General features: G+C 44.2%; 1 protein-coding gene across 1 annotated transcript in view; it reads left to right on the top strand.

The window, feature by feature from the left end:
- The window catches only part of dnah10 (dynein axonemal heavy chain 10), a 28339-nt gene extending 5277 nt beyond the window's left edge, over positions 1–23062 (top strand). The window contains exons 14-78 of the mRNA XM_071899620.2: positions 85–251; positions 358–509; positions 641–805; positions 970–1177; positions 1313–1469; positions 1582–2061; positions 2219–2377; positions 2490–2606; positions 3395–3497; positions 3612–3790; positions 3907–4118; positions 4316–4476; positions 4760–4989; positions 5074–5196; positions 5284–5517; positions 5683–5906; positions 5991–6260; positions 6372–6555; positions 6706–6840; positions 7253–7405; positions 7593–7781; positions 8275–8421; positions 8577–8768; positions 8912–9030; positions 9135–9293; positions 9703–9838; positions 9940–10062; positions 10167–10298; positions 10454–10670; positions 11034–11153; positions 11295–11440; positions 11530–11682; positions 11797–12057; positions 12488–12660; positions 12758–12851; positions 13083–13250; positions 13401–13589; positions 13777–13948; positions 14049–14252; positions 14348–14428; positions 14592–14789; positions 14956–15117; positions 15248–15422; positions 16145–16326; positions 16449–16585; positions 16675–16892; positions 17074–17295; positions 17428–17575; positions 17671–17950; positions 18058–18287; positions 18508–18781; positions 18896–19000; positions 19141–19295; positions 19379–19527; positions 19689–19872; positions 20015–20215; positions 20477–20686; positions 20799–20894; positions 20984–21155; positions 21247–21378; positions 21573–21784; positions 21907–22074; positions 22207–22387; positions 22482–22627; positions 22730–23062. Coding sequence (XP_071755721.2) covers positions 85–251; positions 358–509; positions 641–805; positions 970–1177; positions 1313–1469; positions 1582–2061; positions 2219–2377; positions 2490–2606; positions 3395–3497; positions 3612–3790; positions 3907–4118; positions 4316–4476; positions 4760–4989; positions 5074–5196; positions 5284–5517; positions 5683–5906; positions 5991–6260; positions 6372–6555; positions 6706–6840; positions 7253–7405; positions 7593–7781; positions 8275–8421; positions 8577–8768; positions 8912–9030; positions 9135–9293; positions 9703–9838; positions 9940–10062; positions 10167–10298; positions 10454–10670; positions 11034–11153; positions 11295–11440; positions 11530–11682; positions 11797–12057; positions 12488–12660; positions 12758–12851; positions 13083–13250; positions 13401–13589; positions 13777–13948; positions 14049–14252; positions 14348–14428; positions 14592–14789; positions 14956–15117; positions 15248–15422; positions 16145–16326; positions 16449–16585; positions 16675–16892; positions 17074–17295; positions 17428–17575; positions 17671–17950; positions 18058–18287; positions 18508–18781; positions 18896–19000; positions 19141–19295; positions 19379–19527; positions 19689–19872; positions 20015–20215; positions 20477–20686; positions 20799–20894; positions 20984–21155; positions 21247–21378; positions 21573–21784; positions 21907–22074; positions 22207–22387; positions 22482–22627; positions 22730–22876 — 11472 coding nt within the window. The 3' untranslated portion in view covers positions 22877–23062. The remainder of the gene's footprint in view (positions 1–84; positions 252–357; positions 510–640; positions 806–969; positions 1178–1312; positions 1470–1581; positions 2062–2218; positions 2378–2489; positions 2607–3394; positions 3498–3611; positions 3791–3906; positions 4119–4315; positions 4477–4759; positions 4990–5073; positions 5197–5283; positions 5518–5682; positions 5907–5990; positions 6261–6371; positions 6556–6705; positions 6841–7252; positions 7406–7592; positions 7782–8274; positions 8422–8576; positions 8769–8911; positions 9031–9134; positions 9294–9702; positions 9839–9939; positions 10063–10166; positions 10299–10453; positions 10671–11033; positions 11154–11294; positions 11441–11529; positions 11683–11796; positions 12058–12487; positions 12661–12757; positions 12852–13082; positions 13251–13400; positions 13590–13776; positions 13949–14048; positions 14253–14347; positions 14429–14591; positions 14790–14955; positions 15118–15247; positions 15423–16144; positions 16327–16448; positions 16586–16674; positions 16893–17073; positions 17296–17427; positions 17576–17670; positions 17951–18057; positions 18288–18507; positions 18782–18895; positions 19001–19140; positions 19296–19378; positions 19528–19688; positions 19873–20014; positions 20216–20476; positions 20687–20798; positions 20895–20983; positions 21156–21246; positions 21379–21572; positions 21785–21906; positions 22075–22206; positions 22388–22481; positions 22628–22729) is intronic.
- The last annotated feature ends 3144 nt before the right edge of the window (positions 23063–26206 follow it).

Raw genomic sequence — 26206 nt, forward strand, 5'->3', positions numbered from 1 at the left:
AGTCAACAACATGTGTGACATACAGTTAACTATTGCGCATTTTCTCAAATTCCCTGGATTTCTTTTGATCTTTCTGATTTTAAGGCGGCCCCAGCAACTGAACACAACTTAGAGATGGGCATCCGATACATTGTGAACTTTGCTCCAGAGATCAACGAGATCATTTCAGAGACCAAGAACCTTGTGCCACTTGGCTACACTGTGACTGACCTGGCTCGAAATGTGGCTCAACAGGAGGGCAAATTCATCAGGTGATGATACTCCCAAATTACTTAATACAGAATATACGCTCAATCACAAAGTCACAAATTAGTGTCATTAGTGTCATTAATGTCACCTATTTCAAAATGATTTTAGGCATGTAAATGGTCTGAACAACCTTGTGAACCGCTACCACTCCCTAATGGACAGCCTCAGTGATGCCAAGTTCTTTATGCTGGCTGAACAGATCCAAGAGTTCAGGAGAATGATGCGCTTTGGATACCAAAGAATCAACTGGACTTCCTTGGGTATGGTACATACACAGGCTGAAACTTAGCTATAATGTGATTTATGTGCATTCTCTGTCTGATAAGATGACCAAGAATTTTGTCTGTCAAAGTGAAAACAGTTCTCTGAGATGATATGTGTTTGTTTCTAGGTATCTCTGAGTTCATCAGCCAAGGCACTCAGACTATCTCTAAGTTTGAGTCACTTGTCAGTCAGATTCAGAAGAATGAGAGGGACATTGATGCCAAGTTGCAGTCCCTGGTGATGGCCAACCTCTTCAAATTTCCAGCCCCAGATAAATTACATGACTTACCAGGTAGGATGTGAGAGAATGTGAACTAATAGAAAGATATTTTATATATATATAATAATCGTATGCCCGTCTCTTTCTCTATATATATACTGTACATATAATAATTAGATATATACGTTGTGTATTATTGGATTTTCGACATTTCACTCCTTGGCTCTTTTTTCAAGGTTTGAAGGAGTTCTGTGCGTTTATTGAGCGAGAGCGGACTAAGGATATGATTTTGCTGAGTAGGAAATACTTTGACATTGGGCCCATTCTCACGATGACGGAGCGTTTGATCATGCAAACCAGCAGTGGCAAAGCCAGTCGTATGACACGATATTACACCTACTGGGAAAGCAAGGTGTTTGACTCCCTCATAAAGATGGTGCTGAGGTGATTAGGAAAAATCTTTGCAAATGTTAATAAGTTGTCAATTTTATGAGCAATGATAGTCACTGTTGCATTGAATTACAATACAATATCTGTCCCAGCCACTGTAACGGCTTTCTTGTATACTTTCTCATTTAGGAACATTCAAGCCTTTAACATGGCTCTGATGGGGAGCACCCCTCTTTTTCAAATTGAAGCCATCCTGTCTGCCCCTGAGATTGTGCTGCAGCCCAAAAGCAATGAGATCTACAAGCTGATCATGCAGTGTGTCAGAGACTGTGTAGACAGCACCAAGGTGGGACCTCCACCCCCCTTCTTGTCTCACTATATTTCTGTTCCTTATTGTTTGTAATGTGTAAATGACAGTGCGACTTGATTCTGCACCTCTCCTGTCCTTACTCCTTCAGCAATTTGTACGGTGGATGCATGGCACCTGCATCGAGTGCCCTCCACAACGTGTGGCTGGAGAAGATGAGTTGGTAATATTGAGCTTCTACAGTGACGTGTGCCAGCATCCCCAGATAAACGAGAGCGCCATGACAGTGTCCCAGAATGTCCAGCAGCTGCTCAGCTCTGTGAGCCACTACCTCAACCGCTGGCAACACTATCGGCCCCTTTGGAAACTGGACAAAGCCATGGTCAATGAAAGGTTTGCAGCAAAAAAGCGGTCCTGTGTCATGTATGATGAGAAGCTGCAGTTCTATGCTCGCGTCAACCAGGAGGTGATGCTGGAGCCTCTGGTCAAGAATGAGCACATCATCCACCTGAACCTGGAGCCTCTGGCTTACACAGTGCAGGAGAATGCCCAGGCCTGGATCAGTTCATTGGGCAGACTGCTCAACAAGTCTGCCAGAGAGGATCTCTTCAGCCTGAGAGATGAACTAATGGTACTGAACATGCTAAGTATTGATCACTAAGCATATATTTGTGGTCGTACTTTGTGTTTGCATCTTACGTTTTTTTTTTACAGTAGAGATTGTGTGATTTTCATATGGGATTATGCTGCCCTTATGCTTATTTTTATGACTTTACTTTTATGAACAGCAACTCTCTGAGAACCTGAAGCAGAGCCCCGACACTTTGGAAGACTTGAAGTTTGTCCTTGGCACTATCTCAGACATCAGGGACATGTCTCTGACTGTGGAGATGAGGTTCACTGATATCCAGGAGAGATACAGAACCATGGCCATGTACAAAGTGGAGGTAGTGCCATATAGGTAGCAGTTTGTGTAAGGCTGAATTATTCTCTCTAAATGAATATAAGTTCATGTTGTGTCCCTTGTTGAAGTGTTTGTGCTACGTTCTGTATGTGTAGGTTGGAGAGGAGGAGCTGGAATTGGTGGCCGGTATTGGCCAGCTGTGGAGTGACCTCTTTGCAGAATCCAGACAAGTGGATCGGAGTCTGGGACGTGTCAAGAAATCGTTCACTGAGGTGAGACATCGAAACCATCGTAATCGTATCCCGAAACAACAGGAAGTGAAAAGTCTAGTTTTCTAGTCATGGACAAGACACGGAAAATGAGAAAAATGAAAGTTGTGATTGGAAAATGCTGGACCAAATTCAGAAAATTTTAGTTCCTTCAAAGCTATCAATATTAAATAATCAGAAATTTTATAATTTTTCTAAAATTATCATCCTAGGAGAGAATCCACCTAACCTCCCCCAAAGTTCTAATCAGCTCCCCAATGTGATCCAGGGCCAAAGAATTTATTTAAGTATCTTCAACATCATATCTAAATTATGCGCTGCCACTTCAACCATACCTTAGTTTTCTGTAAGGGATCCATAACTTGAAAAGCAGAATTATGACAGACTTTTAAAATTGAATATATCCAAAGAACCCAGAAGTAATGCAAAGATTAAATTTACTGGCTGTTGCTAGGAAATACATTGCATCAACATGGAGAACAAACTCCCCCCCTCTTTATTGCGCAATGAATATCTGAGATGAACACGTGTACCTTTAGAAAAAATAACATATGTCCTAAGAAATCGATACTACAGCTTTTGTAATATATGGCAGCCTTTCATTGACTATATAAAGACATTGTCATTGTCACTAGTGAATGCTGTAAGTTGTGAACAAGATCCTTTTGTTCCACTGCACATTATTGCTGCAATATCTCCATTATCATTATTGTCAGAATTACAAAATGAAATCATGTTTTTATAACCTCCGTCATCCACGCCTCATGTTCCCCTCTCCACGACTCTCACAGATCACTGAGGAGCAGATTGAAGAGTTTAAACAGCAGTTGTCTATTTTTGCTGAGAGCTTCAACATGCATGGACCTGGAGCTGTGGGAGACAATCTGGAGAAAGGTACTGTTGGATGCAGTCCCTGTCTTTAGCTGTAGTATCCACAACAATATAATACATCTTGAGATTTAGTCTTACTTTACTGATGGATGAATCTCCCTCTTCTGTTCTTTGCAGGACTGACCGTTATGGAAACATATGAGACAGAGCTTACCAAGATTGAGGCGGGACGGCAGGAGCTGGCCAATGCTGAGAAGCTGTTTGACCTACCAATCACCATGTACCCAGAGCTGCTGAACGTGCAGAAGGATATGAAGGGCTTGAGACAGATCTATGAGGTCTACAAAGCTCAGAAGGTCAGAGTTGCTGTCAACTGAAGGATTGTAATGACTATGTATGTGAGTGTGTCTTTGTCCATGCATGCATGCATGCATGTTCAAGTATTTAATGTTTGTGTCCTTCTGTCTTCCAGGCCTCTAAGACCGAGTGGTCCCAGACCCTGTGGGTGAACTTAAACATCCAGCTGCTGCAGGAAGGTGTGGAGGGTTTTATCAAGAGCTTGAGGAAGCTGCCCAAAGATGTGCGGGCGCTGCCTGTGGCCTTCTTCCTAGAGGGGCGCATGAAGGAGTTCAAAGAGTCTCTGCCTCTTCTGCTGGACCTGAAGAATGAGGCGCTCAGAGAAAGGTCGGTCTGTTGATCGACACCAGAACCTGTCTGGAATAAATTTGACACCCAAAACAAAATGCCTACTACTGATACAGTATGAAATATTGAGAATGGAGCCTGAAATTTAAACCAATGAGAAGTGTCACAAGATCAAATGAAAAGAAGAACACAAGCAAGAAAAACACTAATGTAACTTTTAATATTTCGTCCCACAGACACTGGAGGGAACTGATGGAAAGGACTGGCACTAGCTTTGAGATGAACCTTGACAGCTTCACTCTGGAGAACATGTTTGCCATGGAGCTGCACAAGTATGGAAACGTCATAGGTGACATTGTCACCTCCGCTGTCAAAGAGCTGAGTATTGAGAAGGCAAGCTTCCCTCTTTATGAATTACCTTAAGCCGGGGGTTTTGATCTTTCTTTCCCTAGTCATGTGTTTCAATTGTATCCATTGATCAGTGAAGTCATAAACACTTATCACAAAATGTTATTTAGTAAGTAAGTGCATTATTTGTGTGTGCCTGTGTATGTGCGTGTGTGTGTGTGTGTGTGTGTGTGCGTGTGTGTGTGTATGTGTGTGTTTGTATGTGTGCATGCATGTGTGTTTGTGTGTGTACGTGTGTGTGTGTGTTTGTGTGTGTATGTGTGAGCAGGGAGTGAAGGAGGTGGTGGAGACCTGGGAAAACATGAGGTTTAGCGTGCAGCGCTACTTTAAAGGCACCCAGGAGCGTGGCTCTATCCTGGGCACAGTGGACGAGATCCTGCAGAACCTGGACGACGACGCCATGAACCTGCAGAGTATGGCAGGCAGCCGTTTTGTGGGACCCTTCTTGGCCACCGTTCAGCAGTGGGAGAAAAACCTGTCCCTCATTAGTGAGATCATAGAGGTCAGTCAGAGAGGCTACACTGTATCTCCAGTCACACTAATAGATCTGTCAAATCTCTACTAAAAAAAAAATATTTCTGTACAGGTATGGATGCTGGTACAACGGAAATGGATGTACCTGGAGAGCATATTCATTGGTGGAGACATCCGCTCTCAGCTACCTGAGGAGGCCAAGAAATTTGATAATATTGACAAAATGTTCAAAAAAGTGAGTGGCTGCTATTAACCCGACGAAAGCAGTACTGCATGCTTGGACATCTCTAAAGTAATATCATGTCCTCCATTTTTTGTATAGATAATGAGTGACACAGTGAAGGACCCAAGCATTAAGCGGTGCTGTCTGGTTCCCAACCGGCTGGCAGACCTGCAGGGCCTGAGTGATGGTCTAGAGAGGTGCCAGAAGAGTCTCAATGACTACCTGGATTCCAAGCGGAACGCTTTCCCTCGCTTCTTCTTCATCTCCGATGACGAACTGCTCAGCATCCTAGGGAGCAGCGACCCTGCCTGTGTCCAGGAGCACATGATCAAGGTACCAGGCCACTGCAGTGTGAGGGGGGCTGATAGGAGAGACATAAGACATAATTCTTCAAAGTAGGAAGATCGTCACTACTTGCCATTTAGATGTGTGTGTGAAACAGCAGATGTGTGTGAAACAGCATTTTCCCTGATCTTTCTCTCGTCCCTGCCCCGCAAGATGTATGACAACATAGCATCTCTGAGGTTTGACGTGGGAAGCAATGGGGAGACAGTCGCCGGAGCCCTGGTGTCCGCAGAAGGTGAGGTAATGGAGTTGAAGAAGCCCATCCCGGCAGAAGGCAGAGTGGAGGATTGGATGACCGGAGTATTGCTGGAGATGAGGAGGACCAACCGACTCATCACCAAGGAAGCCATCTTCCGCTACTGCGAAGACAGGAGCAGGTGTGTGTAGATGTGTGTGTGTGTGTACTTTTGTCTGTGTCTGTGTGTGCGAATGCTATTATAATACTCCCATGTCTCCCTCAGGGTGGACTGGATGTTGCTGTACCAGGGCATGGTGGTGCTGGCTGGGAACCAGGTGTGGTGGACCTGGGAGGTGGAAGACATCTTTAACAAAGTGAAGAAAGGAGAGAAGCACGCACTAAAGAACTACGCCAGGAAAATGCACCAGCAGATCGATGAGCTGGTGACACGCATCACCCAGCCCATGAAGAAAAACGACAGAAGAAAGATCAACACTGTCCTTATCATCGATGTCCATGCCAGAGACATTGTTGACAACTTTGTCATGAACAGGTAAACACTATTAGTTCAATTTAGTTTAGTTTAGTTGCACTATGATAAAAAGAAATCCCACACAACAAACAGAAAAGTCTGTAAGGTGAACTCTCTGAACTCTCTCTACAGTATTATGGACGCCCGTGAGTTTGAGTGGGAGAGCCAGCTGAGGTTCTACTGGGTGCGGGAAGCTGACGATCTGTTTGTGCGTCAGTGCAGCGCTACTTTCTCCTATGGCTATGAATACATGGGGTTGAACGGTCGACTGGTTATAACCCCACTGACTGACCGCATCTACCTCACCCTCACACAGGTCTGGCTGACATTGCAGATTTGCTCCAACAAACCTAATTACTAAGACACCTGAGTAGGCAGATGTTAATTCTTTCTATCAGCTTGTGTTGACAACATAATGTGTGTGTATATGTGTGTGTGTGCATGTGGGTGTGTATTTGTGACTCAGGCCCTCTCCATGTACCTGGGTGGAGCTCCTGCTGGACCGGCTGGTACAGGAAAGACAGAGTCCACTAAAGACCTGGCCAAGGCCTTGGGCCTACTCTGTGTGGTTACAAACTGTGGAGAGGGAATGGACTACATGGTGAGAAGCTTCCTCATGCAGAACCAAAAGCTGGCAAAGCCTTTTTCCTATCCTAAAGCTATGCCTATTTTCCGGAGAAAGGACACTAATTTGTTTACATTTTCATTTTCACCCAAAAATACAAAAAAAAACAAAAAAACAAAAAAAAACTATTAGATACATAAATGTCACCTCATAAAACAATGTTTTCTTTGTAAATTGTTTGCATCCTTTTTCTGACATGTTTACTTCTTTTTCCAACATAATATGTCACACTGTGCTCCCTAGCACCAATTTTAAAACTAGTGGCCAAAAGTTGCACTGCTCAGCTACTGTTGCTAAGTCTGCTGGACTAAGTAGGCACTCTTAATGTGTTTTCATTTTCATTTGTCACTAACTTTTATCCTTGAATCCCTTCCCTCTTTGTGTGCAGGCTGTAGGGAAGATCTTCTCTGGCCTTGCCCAGTGTGGAGCCTGGGGCTGCTTTGATGAGTTCAACCGTATTGATGCCTCAGTGCTGTCTGTCATCTCCTCCCAGATCCAGACCATCCGCAATGCACTTATTCTGCACCTCAAGAGGTTCCATGTAAGTCAGTTATAGATAAAGCACAGGACCAGCAATGAATGCATCAAATGAATGCAATTTTCATAAAGCATTAAAAGGGTACAGAGGAGATTTCACTGCTGATAATAAGGTTAAGGCTTGCCTTTTTTAAAAACTTTAAAAGAGTTGTTGACTTTTATCCCCCTCAACACTACCTTCTGCACATCAGTTTGAAGGCCAGGAGATCAGTATGGATGACCGCATGGGGATTTTCATCACTATGAACCCAGGTTACGCAGGGCGCACCGAGCTGCCAGAGTCAGTCAAGGCCCTCTTCAGACCTGTGGTAGTCATCGTGCCTGACCTGCAGCAGATCTGTGAGATCATGCTCTTCTCTGAGGGCTTCCTCTTGGCCAAGGTGAAGGACACGCACACACCAACACAAACACACTTTTTTTACATTACATTTGAAGTATTTAGCTGATGCTTTAATCCTGAGTGACCTACAATGAACTAAATAGTAGAATAAGCTGGGGTAAAAATATGTAAGTTCACCACTACACTGGAAATTGCTTATCGCTGAGACAGGCGTCACCAAAGTATTAGTAATGTTACTAGCCTGCAATCAAAGGTATAAAACAATGAATCATATGTCTGTGATACTTAACTGAGGTATGGAAAAGTATTGAATTTACAAGTGGGAAATGTAACCATATCCCTGTGACCCTAGAATGATTATGTAAAGAGAGATGTGCTAGGAAAAGAAATATGAGAAATAAGAACTAAGAACACGCTTTCACACACACACACACACACACACACACACACACACACACACACCACACACACACTTTATCTGCACATTGTGAGTTACTGATTCAGGACTTTACCTGAACTCCTCTTCATTCCAGATACTGGCAAAGAAGATGACAGTACTGTATAAGCTGGCCCGTGAACAGCTCTCCAAGCAGTCTCATTATGACTTTGGCCTGCGAGCCCTGAAGTCTGTGCTAGTGATGGCAGGCGAACTGAAGAGAGGCTCACCAGACCTCAATGAGGTAGAGACCAAAGTGCATTTTTGGAAACTCTTGCAACTCATATGTTTCATTTCCATTACAAAAATGGCTTGCGTTCAGTAATGGGACTAAGGGATTGTTTATGATCCTCCAGATATTGTTCTCTAGGTATTAATTAATTCTGTTTTCCCCCATAGGATGTGGTGTTGATGCGCGCCCTCAGGGACATGAACCTGCCTAAGTTTGTGTTTGAGGACGTGCCTCTGTTCCTCGGGCTGATCTCAGACCTGTTCCCTGGGCTGGACTGCCCTCGTGTTCGCTATCCCAGCTTCAACGATGCTGTGGAACAGATCCTGCAAGAGAACAAATACGTCATGCTGCCTAACCAGGTGTCTCATCTGTGTCTGCATGCTAAATTGATTGTCTTTGTGATGCAGGCTTTGTTTAAATACCATGAGTAGCAAAGATTTTGCTAGAGCATGTGACGATGGTGATTAGATGTTGACTTGGTCTATACTATCTGTGGTTTCAGGTGGATAAAGTGGTGCAGATGTATGAGACTATGATGACCAGACACACTACCATGGTGGTGGGCCCCACAGGTGGAGGAAAATCAGTTGTGATCAGCACATTATGTCAAGCTCAGACCAGGTCAGTGGCAGTTTACACCACCTAGCTTTACACCACGTTCCCAGATCTTTGCTCGTGGAGTAGTCCTAGTTATAGTGATAGTTGTTTTATGCCCATATCAACAGATTAGGATTGCTGACCAAGATGTACCCCCTGAACCCTAAAGCCATGAGTGTGATTGAACTCTACGGCATTCTGGACCCTGTCACTCGAGACTGGACTGATGGGATCCTGTCCAACATCTTCCGTGACATCAACAAGCCCACTGACAAAAAAGAGAGGAGGTAAAAAAGAGTCTTTTAAGAATTAATAAAGATATTTTACTGTATGGTGTTGCACAATATTTAAACAAACAAACATATCTCAGGTAAATCTAGTATTCATTTTGCTGTGGTGGCTCCTCACAGTTGGAAAATTGCCCCCATAGCTAGAAGATGTAAATATAATGAAAATTCATCTGGCCTTATTGGTCAGCTCCCATCCAGAAAAAAAAAAATAGATAACAAATGCAATTATAGCACAATTGTCCATATATCATGAGATAAGTATCCAAACCAGAGCCATTCTTAAACTGAAAACTGTAAACTCAGATCCATAGTTACCCCGACATCTACAAAACATTATACAGGAAACACTGACCTCTCAAAGGAATTCTCTGAAATGCTGCATAAAGACATGAACTTCAACTCACAGGTACATCCTGTTCGATGGGGATGTGGACGCCCTGTGGGTAGAGAATATGAACTCAGTGATGGATGACAATAAGCTCCTCACTCTGGCCAATGGAGAAAGGATCCGTTTACAGGGTCACTGTGCCCTGCTATTTGAGGTTTGTCTGAACTTCAAGATTGCTGTGCTCAGTATACATTTCCCTACACATCACTATACTTTTCTGCAGCCTGCAGAGCTCATTGTCATCATGCGTTACAGGTTGGAGATCTGCAGTATGCTTCCCCTGCCACTGTGTCCCGCTGTGGGATGGTGTTTGTTGACCCCAAAAACCTTCGCTACACCCCATACTGGCAGAGATGGGTTAACAACAGACCTCACAGGGTATGAGAAAATCATCTATAGGCTATGCTAATTGTAGTCTCTCAGCACAATTATAATATAGTTTCAGAATGTTTCAACTTTCACCTGTCTTTGTTTTTGTCTAGGAACAACAAGATCTGAACAAGCTGTTTGAGAAATATGTGCATAGAACTATTGACATGATTGTGGATGGTATTGTTGATGGCAAACAGGGGCAGAAACTGAAGACTATTGTCCCCCAGACAGATCTGAACATGGTTGGTTAATCCCGTCCATCTCAAATGTCCTCCCATACCCCTATTGTTGTATTGTGGTATAAAGAATTATAATCCAACATAAACTGTGTAGTAATTAATACAGTCCAATGTCCAGACTACTGCATTCATTCTGTATATGTGGGTGGTGTGTTCAGGTGACTCAGCTGTCCTTGATGTTAGATGCCCTGCTCGACACCGAGAGCGACAGCGCAGATGTCCTGGAGTGTTACTTCCTGGAAGCTCTTTACTGCTCTCTAGGGGCCACATTGCTGGACAGTGGCAGGACCAAGTTTGATGAGTTCATTAAAAAACTGTCCTGCTTAACCACGGTCCATGATGAGAAGGCTATGGCTGGACCTGGAGAGATCCCAGGTGAGAGGAGAACACAAAACAATGCTTACTTCAGATGATTATCAAATGAGCAAGTACTGACTAGAGTAAGCACTGCTAACCTCATCCTTTTTAGGTAAAAGTTCATGGTGGGTAAGAGTAATTTTCCATCATGATTTAAATCATGATAATAAGCTGTGTTGCGCTTGACATCCGTCTTCTTGGGTTTGACACCTTGCTGAGGCTGAAGGAGCAACAAGGATCATGATGGGAACAAACCCAGCACTTTTTCCTTGACATTTTTGTCTTCACATGCATACATGTTTATGTGTTTTAATTTTATCAAAGAAAGAAAGACAAATATTATATGATATTATGGATAACAGCATGTCTCTATTCATACAGGTTACCTGCCAACTCTGTATGATTTTCATTTTGATGGGACAGAGGAGAAGTGGGTTCCCTGGAGCTCCCTGGTCACCAAGTACATCCACAACCCTGAAATGAAGTTTATTGATATTCTAGGTAAAGGCTGATTCAGTGAGCTGTCAGGCAAGGACAGAAAAAAATGTCCTGCATACATATGGATTTCAAATTTTGTCTTTCCAAGCTCTTTCCACCCATTTGTTTTCTGCCTGACTCCCTGATCCTCCATCTCCCCTCCAGTCCCTACTGTGGACACTACCAGAGCCAGCTGGATGCTGGAGCAAATGGTGAAGATAAAGAGACCAGTGGTTCTGGTGGGAGAGTCTGGCACCTCCAAAACTGCCACCACTCAGAACTTCCTAAAGAAACTCGATGCGGACACCACTGTAAGTTCACTGTACAGCCATGAGTATGTAAAGTAGTTACTCCAACAGTGTTAAAAACATTTATTAATTGTTTTTCTCTCTGCTTCCAGATGACTCTGATCATCAACTTCTCATCCAGGACCACCTCGATGGACCTGCAGAGGAACCTGGAGGCCAGTGTGGAGAAGAGGACCAAAGATACCTATGGCCCTCCCATGGGGAAGAGACTGTTGGTCTTTATGGATGACCTGAACATGCCAAAGGTACCTGCTCCAAGCTCTCAACCAAGTCTACTATGTCCTCCTCAATCTTGACCTACCTTACCGTGGTCACAGCTCTTGTATGTTTGACTGTATTGTGATATTATTCCTGTCCAGGTGGATGATTATGGCACACAGCAGCCTATCGCGCTGCTGAAGCTGTTATTGGACCGAGGAGGCATATATGACAGAGGGAAGGAGCTTAACTGCAAAATCCTCAAGGACCTGGGCTTTATTGCTGCCATGGGGAAGGCAGGAGGTGGGAGGAACGAGGTGGATCCCCGCTTCGTCTCCCTCTTCAGTGTCTTCAGCATCCCCTTCCCTGAGGAGGAGTCCCTCCACCTTATCTACGCTTCCATCATCAAAGGCCACACTAACGTGAGCAGCATCTACTGCCTCATAAATCAGTGCACATTAGAACCTCAATAATCCAGATCCCTCAGAATTTGACTTTGTTCAATCCAGTGGAATGTTTGAATGAGTGAAATTGCAAAAAAACATTGCAATACTGGTGCAATTAATGAACCATGCATGTTCCTGTTTCCAAAACACTTTATTCTAGTCTAATTTTAATTTGGAAGTTTTAAAATTGTAGGTCTCAATAAGGAGATTCCAATAGCTGCACACAATTAATAGTATGTATTTTTAGATAGTTATATACAGTATATACATATTTTGATCATTCTTCCTGTTTGGAAGTTTGGAAGTCTTGGTTTTGGATAATTGAGGTTCTACATGTATCAAACAAAATACATCTGAAATGACTGATGACATGGTATGATTTAATAACCCTGATCAAATCTTTTAGCCATTTGAGGAAGCCATACAAAAGGTTTGTGATAAAGTGACCTTCTGCACAATGGAACTGTACAAGAACATCATCAAAGATCTGCCACCCACTCCCTCAAAGTTCCACTACATTTTCAACCTGAGGGACCTGTCAAGAGTCTACAACGGACTGACCCTCACCAAGGCTGAGAGGTCTGATCCTGCACATTCACTTCATTAATAGATGTCACTTTTCATTTAAAGGATTGTGTGTTCAAGTGTCTTTGTTTTGGCACATTTCCTCTGGCAGGTTTCTGACTGTCACCCAGTTTGTGCGTGTTTGGAGGAATGAGTGCCTGAGAGTATTCCATGATAGACTCATCAATGAAACTGACAAAACCCTGGTAATAACAATAATAGTAGTTATTTTATATATATGTTCACTTTTTCTATTGACTGCAGTAACAAGTATTGTATTGTACATTATTATTATTCTACATTTATGCTCTTGATATCCACTGTCTACTGAGTAGTTTTATAGTGTTGTATTCAAGTTTTCAAATATACCCTATGTTTGAGCCATTTTCCATTGATAATCCCTTTGGAATAGATTCTTAATGGTTTTCTGCCATCAGGTCCAAGGCCATATAAAGAACCTGATTGATGAGCATTTCAAGTCAGACCTGGAGGCGACCATGAGGGACCCCATTCTGTTTGGAGACTACAGGACAGCCCTCAATGAGTCTGAACCAAGGGTCTATGAGGACATACAGGACTATGATGCTTCAAAAGCTCTGTTTCAGGTACTGATGAGTGGTCTCAATCAAATAATCTTTTTGGTATGCTGTAGTATACAAGTACATAGATTGCTGTCATTATTTGTCACAATTAGTCAATGCCATAATATATCTTTAAAAGACATTGAAAGACCATTGTATCTTTGCACCCTGCAGGAAATCTTAGAGGAGTACAATGAGACCAAGTCGAGGATGAACCTAGTGCTGTTTGATGATGCGCTGGAGCACCTGACCCGGGTGCATCGCATCATCCGCATGGATCGTGGCCACGCCCTGCTGGTGGGGGTGGGGGGCTCTGGCAAGCAGTCCCTCACCAAGCTTGCTGCCTTCGCTGCTGGCTGTGAGGTTGTAAAACAAAAGTAAAACATAAGCACAACAACGAGGCAAAATACTAGAAAAAAACGGGAACCATTTCTAATTCAAAAAGAGTTCTTCAAGCTTACAGATACAAAGTTACCTTCATAGTGTTGTTTATAGAACTGGTTCCCCATTCTATTCTTCAGCATTTTGTAATGGAATCTACTTTCCCCAGGTGTTTGAGATCACACTAAGCAGAGGATACGCCGAGTCCAACTTCCGTGAGGACCTGAAAACCCTCTACCTGAAGCTAGGCATTGAAAATAAAAAAACAGTGTTCCTGTTCACTGATGCCCACGTTGCTGAGGAAGGCTTCCTGGAACTCATTAACAACATGCTCACCTCTGGTTGGATATCAAACTCACCTCCTGGCTCACACTCTGCATTTATCTCTCTTCTGACATGATAGCTGTAGAACTTGCAGTCAAGCTGTCTCTTGATTTTCAGGCATTGTTCCTGCGTTGTTCCCTGATGACGAGAAAGAGTCGGTTCTCAACCAGCTTCGTGATGAGGCCATCGGGATGGGAGCAGGCCCTTCCAAAGAGAGTGTGTGGCAGTACTTTGTCAACAAGAGTGCCAACAACCTACACATTGTCTTGGGCATGTCCCCAGTGGGAGACACCCTGAGAACACGCTGCAGGAACTTCCCAGGTGAAATACTGTGCCAGAGACTGCTTGGTTTTAATATCCTCTCCAATTTTTGCATAATTTTATTTGGCTAAGTTCTGTTTTTTTTTTCTTCTCAGGACTGGTGAACAACACTGGGATAGACTGGTTCCTGCCATGGCCCCCGCAGGCATTACATGCTGTGGCACAGTCTTTCCTCGGTCTGTAATTACACACATTTATATGTTCAATGCCCTTGCTGTGAAAATGTTTGGTATAGGAGAGTCATTTGAGTGCTTCCTTTACATGAATTTAGCATAATTCTACTGGAAACACTGAGGTTTTTATTATACTTAACTTGCAACATGGCATTTAATTCTACAGGTGAGAGTCCAATGATCCCTGAGTCACATTCTGCAGCAGTGATAGCCCATGTATGCATGGTCCATGGCTCTGTGGGAGAGTACAGCAAGATGTTCCAGCAGAAGCTCAGACGCAGTAACTATGTCACTCCAAAGAACTACTTGGACTTCATTAGCACTTATTCCAACCTCCTGGAGGACAAGGACCAATATATCCTGGGTAAGAAGAAGGAACGTGTGATAAGCAAATTTAGCTGCTTCAGTGGGAAAGGTCAAACTGATGCCATACGGTGTACTGTTTGTTAATAAGTGTGTGTGATTATATGAGAGAGTAGTGTTTTTTGTTTTGTTTTATGGGAGAGTTAACTTGTCCTCTCCTGCCCCAGCTCAGTGCAAGCGTCTAGAGGGGGGTTTGGATAAGCTGGAGGAGGCCAGTGGGCAGCTGGCTGAGCTCAACACCAAGCTGGCCGAGCAGAAGGTGGTCCTGGCAGAAAAGTCCTCAGCCTGTGAGGTCCTGCTGGAGGAGATCTCCACCAACACTGCTGTGGGTCAGTGAGGACACACACTTCTTATCTTGGCATTATCAGGGCTGACAGAAAACACAACGTGGCCTCACAAAACCCACCACAACAACTAGGCTGTTACAGACCAATTACTCTAAATACTTTTCCCTTCCAGCTGAGGAGAAAAAGACTCTGGCAGAAGACAAAGCCAAAGAAATTGAGGAGCAGAACAAGGTGATAGCTGTTGAGAAAAAAGATGCTGAAAGTTCCCTGGCTGATGCTTTGCCAGCCTTGGAGGCCGCCCGCATGGCCCTGCAAGACCTGGAGAAGTCTGACGTCACAGAGATCCGGTGACCCCTCCCTCTGATTCAGAGCATTCTTTTTATTCTGTTGTTAAAATAGCTAGAGATGATGGCCAAATTCATTAGAATTAATGGATAAACACAGCGTTCCAGAGTCTGAGCCAGCAATCAATGGTCTTGGTCTAGATGTCGAATTCTGTAATGCTGACACCCATGCTGAGCCTCTGCAAAGAAATGGAAAACTTAGAATAGATGATGACATCAGAACATGTGGAGGGTTGATTAATATAACACAATAGTTCAGGGGGTTCTAACACTGAGCCAGTATCCAGGACCAGGACTTGCCATTCCTGGCAAATCGCAAAGTTACACCAAATACAGTATAACCCTTTCAGTCTGACACAAAAATGACCACAGACATTCAAAACACAAATGCATGTCTTTCTGACAACATTCACTGGGAATACGTGCTTTGTGTTTTTATGCCATTTGTTAAAGGAGCAAGTAAATATGATGGTGTGACAAGTTGCTTTTTTCTAGCTGTCATTTACTTATTTCAGCAATCCTCAAAAGAGCAGAAATCTTTTACAACAGCTGTGTTGAAAGGTTTCTTACGTTTTTCTTACGTACAAATCTTTCTTTAGCTGAGGATATTTTGACGCCTTAAGCAAATGCTGCATGAAGTTTATCTTTACATCCATAATATTTGTTGATTATTTTTCTATGGCTCTGTCTGTCTTTTCCTGCTGGTCTGCTGGTCCCTTGTGCAGATCCTTTGCCAAGCCACCCAAACAGGTGCAGGTGGTGTGTGAGTGCATCCTGGTGATGCGTGGCCACAAGGAGATCAGTTGGCAGTCAGCCAAGGGGATGATGTCAGAGGCTAACTTCCTGCGCTCACTCATGGAGATGGACTGTGATTCCATAAATGCCAGCCAGGTCAAGACTGTCAGAGGTATGACTAAGTCTGCAGTCACACCAAAAGCATTACAAATCATGACAACCATTTATGTGATGATGACATTTGCATTTGTCAAGTATTTGACCAATATTTGCCTTGCCATTTCCCATGGCCAGGCTTCCTAAAGAACCTCCAGACTAGTTTTGAGGAGATGCAGGCGATCAGTAAGGCTGGCTCGGGAATGCTCAAGTTTGTGGAGGCTGTCATGGGTTATTGTGATGTTGCCAGGGAGATAAAACCCAAGAGAGAGAAGGTAATGTGACATATGTATAAATACTGTTGTGTCATGCTGTATATGAAACAGAAGAGAATGAACAGCTGGATGTGCAATGATTTTGTTAGGTGGCACGTCTAGAGAAGAACTTCTTCCAGAGCAAGCGGGAGCTGGAGCGCATTCAGAACGAGCTGAGTACTATCCAGAAAGAGCTGGGGGCTCTTGGGGACAAGTACCATGCTGCCATGGCGGAGAAACAGCTGCTGCAGGAGGAGGCCGAGGTCATGGAGAGGAGGCTGATAGCTGCTGACAAACTCATCTCTGGCCTGGGATCTGAGAACAAGCGGTGAGGCTGGAGGGCAGATCATGGATTCACAACATTTAATATGGCTCTCACTGGGAACCTATGGCCAAAGGTTGCTGATCTGTCCCATTTCCCTCTCTCCTCTTCTTCATCATTTTCATGGTCCCCCTACCTCTCTTCACTACTCCCTCTTTTTCCTCTTCCTCATCATCCCTGTTCTCAGTTGGACACTTGATTTGGAGGAGTTGAAGCAGCGGCGCGTGCGTCTCCTAGGTGACTGTCTCATCTCTGCTGCTTTCTTGAGCTATGAGGGGGCTTTCAGCTGGGACTTTAGGAATGAGATGGTGTACCAGATGTGGGAAAAGGACGTGCAGGAGAGAGGCATCCCCCTGAGCCAGCCTTTCAGAGTGGAGAACCTGCTGACTGATGAGGTGGAAATCAGCAGGTGAGATAAAGAAAAAGCCTTGCGCATGCATGTATGCTGCAAATAAAGTTGATTTTGAGTCTGATTCTAACAGCAGAGGACAGTAAGTGCCTGAAAGAGCCTGGCATGTGTTAAATAAACCTTGTGTGACAGATGGGGCTCCGAGGGCTTGCCTCCAGATGAGCTGTCGGTCCAGAACGGAATCCTCACCACCAGAGCCAGCCGTTTCCCCATGTGTATTGACCCCCAACAGCAAGCCCTCAATTGGATAAAGAAGAAGGAGGAGAACAATAACCTCAAGGTTTCATATTTATACTTTGTTACGTTTTGTTATTTTTCTTCTTTAGTGTTCATACAGTGGATATCCCATCTACCTATAATCACCTTTCCCGCCAGATCACCTCCTTCAATGATCCAGACTTCTTGAAGCAGCTAGAGATGGCCATCAAGTATGGCTTCCCATTCCTTTTCCAAGATGTCGATGAGTACATTGACCCTGTGATTGACAACGTCCTGGAGAAGAACGTGAAAGGAGCAGAGGGCAGGCAGGTCATCGTGCTGGGAGACAAGGAGGTGGACTATGATCCCAACTTTAAACTCTACCTCAACACCAAGCTGGCTAACCCAAAGTATTCCCCCTCTGTGTTTGGGAAAGCCATGGTCATCAACTATACTGGTGAGAGCCTTTGGTATGGCAACCACATTTTTGTCTCTGACATTTGAACTGTAGGCGCTAATAGCTGTTTCTGTCTGTGTCTATCCATGTATCTATGTTACTCGTAGTGACCCTTAAGGGTCTGGAGGACCAGCTGCTGAGCGTTATCGTGGGATTTGAGAGGAAGGAGCTGGAAGAGCAGCGTGAGCGTTTGATCCAAGAGACAAGTGAGAATAAGAAGCTGCTCAAGGACCTTGAAGACTCCCTGCTCAGAGAGCTGGCCACATCTACAGGCAACATGTTGGACAACACAGAGCTGATCCTCACACTGGAGGAGACTAAGTCGAAAGCCAGTGAGGTCAGTCTGTCTACAGCCTGGCCTCAGCACACTAGAAATACCTATCAAGATGGGGTGCACAAATATTGTCAATGTTTTTAGTAATAATACCCAAGAGGAGGTTCTTTACTGTGATTATGGGTACATTATGGGTGTTATGGGTAACAATGAAGCTGTTATAATAGACCACTGAAGACATCAAATACATTTTTTTGTCTCTGTTTGAATATGTGCTCCTCAGGTATTTGAGAAACTTAAGCTGGCTGAGAAGACATCGGTGGACATTGATAAGCTGAGAGACGGCTACCGTCCTGCTGCCAAGCGCGGTGCTATCCTGTTCTTTGTACTGGCAGAAATGGCTCTGGTGAACAGCATGTACCAGTACTCTCTAGCCTCCTACCTGGAGGTGTTTGGCTTCTCACTGCGCAAATCCCTGCATGACTCCGTCCTGCCCAAAAGGCTGAAGAACATCATGAACACTCTGACACACAATGTTTATAACTATGGCTGCACAGGTAAAGTGATTTAGAGGGTAAGATGGAATGGATGGAATGGGACGATTTCTTGAGATACAGCACAGTGTTTAAGATTACGTTGCACATTTTATAATCTGGCCTGTGTATCCTTAGGTCTGTTTGAAAGACACAAGCTGCTCTTCTCCTTCAATATGACCATAAAGATTGAGCAGGCAGAAGGGAGGGCACCTCAGGAGGAGTTGGAGTTCTTCCTCAAGGGTGAGATGAAAACAGCTAGATAGAGCTTTCCTGAAACATTAAGTAGTGATCACATGCAGACACACACACACAAACATGTGCATGCAGACACACACAGTTTAGCAAAGCATATTTTCTTTTTTTCCACCTCTTCTGTAAAGGTAATCTATCCCTGGAAAAGAGCAAGCGCAAAAAGCCGTGTACCTGGCTTCCGGACCAGGGCTGGGAGGACATTGTGAAACTAGCAGAGCTCTTCCCTGAGCAGTTTGGTTCTCTGCCTGATGATGTGGAGAAAAATCCCAGTGATTGGAAGTCTGTAAGTGACCCCACTGACAGGAAATACTGCAGGCATTTTTTTGAATGGCTTGAGGGATTAGCCCTTGTTCCTTTTGTCCTCAGTGGTATGACTTGGATGGGCCAGAACAGGCTCCCTTCCCCATGAAGGAGAACCTCACAGCCTTCCAGAAGCTGCTGTTGCTGCGCTGCTTCCGCCTTGATAGAGTCTACAGAGCCGTCACTGACTATGTCACTGTCACCATGGGCGAGAAGTGAGACTGTTCTCCATTCCCTTAACACGTTAAAAGATACATGTAACTTTGTCAACAATGGTGTTGGTTAAGTTGCCAAAACACATAATTATTCAAACATAGAGTGATCAAGACTAAAGTGTTTTTTTTCCTTATACACGTTTACTCTTATTTCTGCTCAGATATGTGCAGCCTCCAGTGATCAGCTTTAATGCCATCTATGAACAGAGCACGCCTACCTCGCCCATTGTCTTCATCCTGAGTCCTGGCTCTGACCCAGCCAGCGATCTCATGAAACTAGCAGAGAGGTCGGGCTTTGGAGGCAGCAAGCTCAAATTCCTTGCTATGGGGCAGGGCCAAGAGAAGGTACCAAACAGCTCTTTTCCAAATCACAGCAATGAAGCTTTTAGTGTGGTCAAGTCACGAGTATAGGGGTCGCTCTGTAGTCAAACGTGATCTTGGTGAGTTAAATAGTTGAGGGGTATTGTCTCCTGTATGTGTGATAAAGGTTGCGCTGCAGCTGCTGGAGACAGCAGTGTCCCGCGGTCAGTGGCTGATGCTACAGAACTGCCACCTGCTGGTGAAGTGGCTGAAGGAGCTGGAGAAGTCTCTAGAGAGGATCACCAAACCCCACCCTGACTTCCGCCTGTGGCTCACCACCGACCCCATCAAGGACTTCCCCATCGGCATACTGCAAAGGTCTCTAAAGGTGAAACAGAGTTCCTCTTCACTCACGGCAGTGTTCCCTGTAGATTTTTTTATAGATGGTGGAGGGGGTTTACTTTGGTTCTGAGACCCAGATCCAGTAAGTGTTGTAATGTAAGAATGGCAAATATTTGGATATTTATATCATAATGTGTGGGAAATTATGCTGTAATTACAACTGTAGTTGTTTTTTTTTTCTTTTGCATGCATTCTCTTTTTACATGCACCTTACTACTCTGATAATATTTTATTTTTGACTGCCCAGGTAGTGACGGAGCCTCCCAATGGTCTTAAGTTGAACATGAGAGCCACATACTCCAAGATCTCCCATGAGACCTTGATGTCCTGCCCACACCCTGCCTTCCGCAGCCTGGTCTATGTGCTGGCCTTCTTCCATGCTGTGGTGCAAGAGAGGCGCAAGTACGGCAAGATTGGCTGGAACGTCCCCTACGACTTCAACGAGTCTGACTTCCTTGTAAGTGTAATTTATATTGTGAATAATGCAGTTTGTTAGACAATTTAACTGACCCTATTGTACGGTATACCTCACTGTTCTATGCTTTAACAAATGTAACTGTGCTCAATAGGTGTGCATGGAGATCCTGGACACCTATCTGACCAAAGCACACAATCAAGGAGACAGCAATATTCCCTGGGGAAGTCTTCAATACCTTATTGGAGAGGTTAGGCTAAATTCATTGTTCTTTGTATAATGTAATATTTATGTTATCCTCTGACCACCACAGTCCTACTAGCTGCTGCTGTTTTCTAGGTGATGTATGGTGGGCGAGCCATAGACAGCTTTGACCGCAGGATCCTGACTGTCTACATGAATGAGTACCTAGGAGACTTCATCTTTGACACCTTCCAACCCTTTCACTTCTTTCACAACAAGGATGTGGATTACAAGATCCCCCCCAATGGGCTCAAGGAGACATATGTCGGTCAGTTGTTATTTTGGTTCTTTTACTCTAAACGTAAGGAAACATTCAATTTCATCACTCACATCTTTAACTTCCCTGTTTTGTGTTACAGATGAGATTGAGACCCTGCCCTTGGCAAACACACCAGAAGTATTGGGTTTGCATTCCAATGCGGAGATAGGATACTACACACAGGCAGCTAGAGACATGTGGACCCATCTAATAGAGCTGCAGCCTCAGACTGGTAATATTTGGCATCTCTCATCTTCACTTCAGCAGGGCAGGTGCTTGCTGTCACAGGGGGCTTGAACCTGTGCCCTGTGGTTGAAGGATGATCTCCTTACTCACTACTCACTATACCACTCTGCTACCAAATATCAATATCAATACCAAAAATCTTACTGCCTTGACATGCTCTGCTCTCCTCTCATGCCTCAGGTGAGTCTGGTGGAAGCATCAGTAGGGACGAATACATCAGCCAGGTGGCCCAGGACATCCAGAACAAGCTGCCCAAAGTGTTTGACATGGACGTGATTCGAAAGAAGTTTGGCCTGGAGATCTCCCCCACCTCGGTGGTGCTGCTTCAGGAACTGGAGCGCTTCAACAAACTGGTGGTCCGCATGCAACGCTCTCTGGCTGAGCTGCAGAGGGTGAGGAGGAGGCGCCGAGGAAAGAAAGACAGAACAAGATGTTGGAAAAACAAATAGACAAGCTTTGCTTCTCTGTGCATCACACAGGTTGAGATCTATTCTGATTGTGTTGTGTCTCATAGGCCTTGGCTGGTGAGGTGGGTATGAGCAGCGAGCTGGACGAGGTTGCTCGGGCCCTCTTCAACGGTCACATCCCTGCCATCTGGAGGAAGTTGGCACCCGACACTCTCAAGTCCCTGGGCAACTGGATGATTCATTTCAAGAGGCGCTATGAACAGTACAGCTCCTGGGTAAGGAAGGGCCCACACTCTCACAGGTCACCTCTTATATAGTCAGTATACTAGCATTACACAAGGATTTCCGAAGCAGTAGAGTGTATAACTTGATGTCTGATGGCGTGAATCTTCTGTTGTGTCCACCAGGTGGATGAGGGGGAGCCGAATGTAATGTGGCTGTCAGGACTCCACATCCCTGAGTCCTACCTGACCGCTCTGGTCCAAGCCACATGCAGGAAGAACAGCTGGCCTCTGGATCGTTCCACACTCTACACACAGGTGACCCAGTACCGCAGTGAGGACGAAGTCAGTGACAGACCTGGACAGGGTAAAAATCCTCTTATTGCCGTACACAAAAACTTTAATTGCACTGTACTAGCAGTAAGGTACGGAGTCTGATGATTTGTTTTTCTCTCCTGCAGGCTGCTTTGTGTCTGGCCTGTATCTGGAGGGAGCAGACTGGGACATGGAGAAGGGCTGTCTCGTAAAGAGTAAACCCAAAGTTCTGGTAGTCCAACTGCCCGTACTCAAGGTCATCCCCATAGAGACACGCCGCCTCAAATTACAGGTGTGAACCACAGGCACTCCCTGTACGCCTGTATATAGATAGTTATAGTTCTCTATTTTGATGTATTTTCTTAACTGCATTTTCATGTATTTTTCACCACAGAATACGTTGCGGACGCCAGTGTACACAACGTCCATGCGGAGGAATGCTATGGGCGTGGGGTTGGTGTTTGAGGCGGACCTGTTCACCACCAAGCACATCTCCCACTGGGTGCTGCAGGGTGTCTGCCTCTGCCTCAACTCTGACTGAAGACTCAGTGGACTGGTCAGCTTTCACACAGTCTGTTCTTACATCTTAATTAATAGCAATGATAAGATGAGCTTTGATGTCTTTGACTTATGGATATAAGAATTGTTTCTACAAAATAAATAAGTTGTACTGAAAGGTATGTTTAAATGTATGTATTTAAATAACAAAAATAAATTGATTAAAACACTTGGGCAACCTCCAAATTAGTGTAATGTAAGGGCATCAAAATTAGTAGAATGTAAGGGTGTTCAATTTCCACATAAGAAACTATAAAAGCGAGGAGCACACACATGGATCTATTTTGGGTACTCTTATTTATTTTCACTCTTGCTTAAAAAATGTGCTCAGCAGAGCTGCAGACAAATTAAGTGATTACAGTGAAAAACAAAACACTGAACAAAATCAATTATCCAGCTCTTTAAAGTGGAAGAAAGGAGGAAGAAGAACTCGGAATACATGTTTCAACCATTAGTGTTGATTATTAAAAACATGTAGCCATTTGGCCAGAGGGGCGACAGCATTAGGAAGACTGTCCTTCAACTGGAGGTTCATACATTTCATATTTTCCTCACTAGATGGCAGCACACAGCAGTACTGAGCTGTGTGCTTATGGCAGTGGACTAACTCTGGTAAAGTGCCAATATACTGTATATCAGGGGCCCCTAAAGCCCTTACCTCTGCTATTTTTAATCTCTGCAGAAAGATCACTTTATTAAATTCTGTGTTCTCTGTGTTCACTTTGACATTTCTAACGCCCAGAATCTGCACTCTGTTAGGCCTGACAAAATGAAGGAGCAAGCAAATTCACAAGGAGAATAATGTCTTCTTTGTGTTTGTTTTAATTAAAATCTTAACATTATTTCTCCAGGTTATATTTCTTCTTCCCTTCCCCCTGCGTATGCTTGTGTGTAGGAGGAGGCTCTCATCAGAAAGAAAATCTCTGCAGACATTTTTAAAATGCATCCCTACACATGATATTTTCGCTTTATGCCTGAAACTGATTTACAGATATGTATACCTGCTATCGCCATGTGTTTGCACTTTAGTTCAAACATATTTCTTTTTTTTTTTCATTCTTAATCTGAATATGTCAAACGGAATTCAGTTCATTTTTAAGTCGCTGGGGTATATTTTCTGCCGATGGAGGCTGAAAGGGGATTATACAGTGGAAAAAGTACAACACTGACCAAAGTTTTCCACTTTACCAAAGTAGCTTTTCAGCTTTTGCCTGCAGTATAGCTTGCAGTGTAAGCTTTATCATCGGTCTCGCGTTCAACAAATAGACCAACTGCAGCACTGAGTAATGTATTGAGGTCGGCATGCCAAAGCAGGTGAGGTGAGACTATTGTGAAAATCAGACAGAGGAGCTGGCAGCTGGTGCGGCCATGAAGTCATCAGGCTGTAGCCTACATATACACACACACACACACACGCACACACACATACACACACACTGTCTAAAGTTGGCCCAGTTTTGAGCTATATAATGCAATACATAATCTAAAAGTGGTGAGCGTGCAGTTGTAATCAGTGATGTGGTAGTTTTGTAAACTCTTTTTACTGGGTTTTCATGTATCAGTGTCAGTACAAACAATTAATCACAAATCCTTTATACATAGCCTACAGCACTGGTGGTACAAGACAACAATGAGATGTACACAAGGAGGAAAGAAGGTACATTGACATACCTTAAATAAATAACCTAATTTGAGATAGATATTATATAAACAAATGGCATCTTATGCAACACAATGTCAGAGTCATACATAATTCAACAATTTAAACCTAACCATTCCAATGGCTTCTCCCACTTAAGAAAGATCTGAATTTCACCCATAAAGAAGTATCATAATCTCTCTAAAGACAGAACATCAATGATTAGAGATTGCTAACAGTAGTGGTAATTAAAGAGGTGGGTAAACTGTGACCTAAACAAAAATCTAACTTGCATCAGGTTTTATATGCAGGCCTATAGGCTATATGTAGGCTATAATGTGTAGGCCTAGGCTTCTCTGAATGGGCAGGCCGAGCCGGGGAGACCCGCAGCTTTCACTGGTGCGACTATCATAAAGCAGAGCGAGGATCGGGAGACACTTTCATGAGCATACACAAGGAGGGAGGAGGCTGTAAAAAAAGTGTTTTGTTGCCACTCCATAGAAAACAGGAGAATTGGGTCTACTATTTAATGAACGCACACGGATCTTTAGTAAATGCATATCTACACAGACAATAGTGGAGCTCTTTCTGTTTGCACAGCAGAGGGAGAAGAAAGGGGTGAGGAGGGAGAGTAACTAGACAAGAAAGAATAAGGTAAGAGAAAAAAAAACCCCTCTCAATGAAAACGACCCCCGCTCCCTCCTCTCCTCACAGGCCAAGATTATTTTCAGCTGCTCGGGACTGGAGGGATTTACATTAACCCTAAACTGCTCCAGGTCCTGCTTGGCACCGTCGCCTTGCGCCTGTTGCCTCGTAAAAAAAAATGCCAAGGGTGCCCTAGCTGAAACAAGAAATACCGACACATCACTTTCCAGCCCCCCCAAAGCCCCTCCCCCACCCATCCCGAACAGTTTCGTTTTGTTGTGATTGGGAGCAGGTGGGCTTCACTGGGTCCCGTTCAAGTACATGCAGGCTGCCCTGTTTTGTCCCCGCTGCCCGGGCATCCTGTGCCAGTTTGAATGAACACCATCTCTCTTATTAGCGCAGCACTTCATCAAAACTATATTATCCGGGCTACAGACTCTGTTTGCAGCCTGCAGCATCTTTGCAGCTGGCGAGACTCGCAGCTCTGCCCACCAAGAGACCTGAGAAGTGTAGTCACCCCAGCCACAGATACAGATCTTGGGCCCCGGCCCCTGCTCGCAGTGCCAGGTGTTTAGCTTGGAGCAGAACCACGGCCCTGCGGTTACTGGCTGCTTGCACTGTAACCCTACAGGTCCCACATCCCACATCCATGGGCAGAGAGAGGTTACTGTCTAACCTCAGCTGTTCCCCCTGTTCCCCTGCCCGCGGAGAGGCTGCACACCACAGCCTCTGATAGATAGATAGATAGATAGATAGATAGATAGATAGATAGATAATGATGCATTATGTTTAATCATACAATAGATGTTAACATACAACTGTAGTGCAAAGTAATCACTTAATTATTTTATATAGGCTACCTATCCTTGTTGAAATGGCATTATAAATCTAATAGTCCTTGATGTGATCCTGCTATTTCAGGAAAATGCATCATCAGATTTAGTCATGATAGGCTACAGCCAACAATACTGTTCATGAAGAAGAATTACGCTCATACAATGCCAATGATTTCAGAGGACCCTTGGCCAT

The sequence above is a fragment of the Centroberyx gerrardi genome, chromosome 8, assembly GCF_048128805.1.
Source record: "Centroberyx gerrardi isolate f3 chromosome 8, fCenGer3.hap1.cur.20231027, whole genome shotgun sequence".
In the NCBI taxonomy this organism is placed as follows: Eukaryota; Metazoa; Chordata; class Actinopteri; order Beryciformes; family Berycidae; genus Centroberyx; species Centroberyx gerrardi.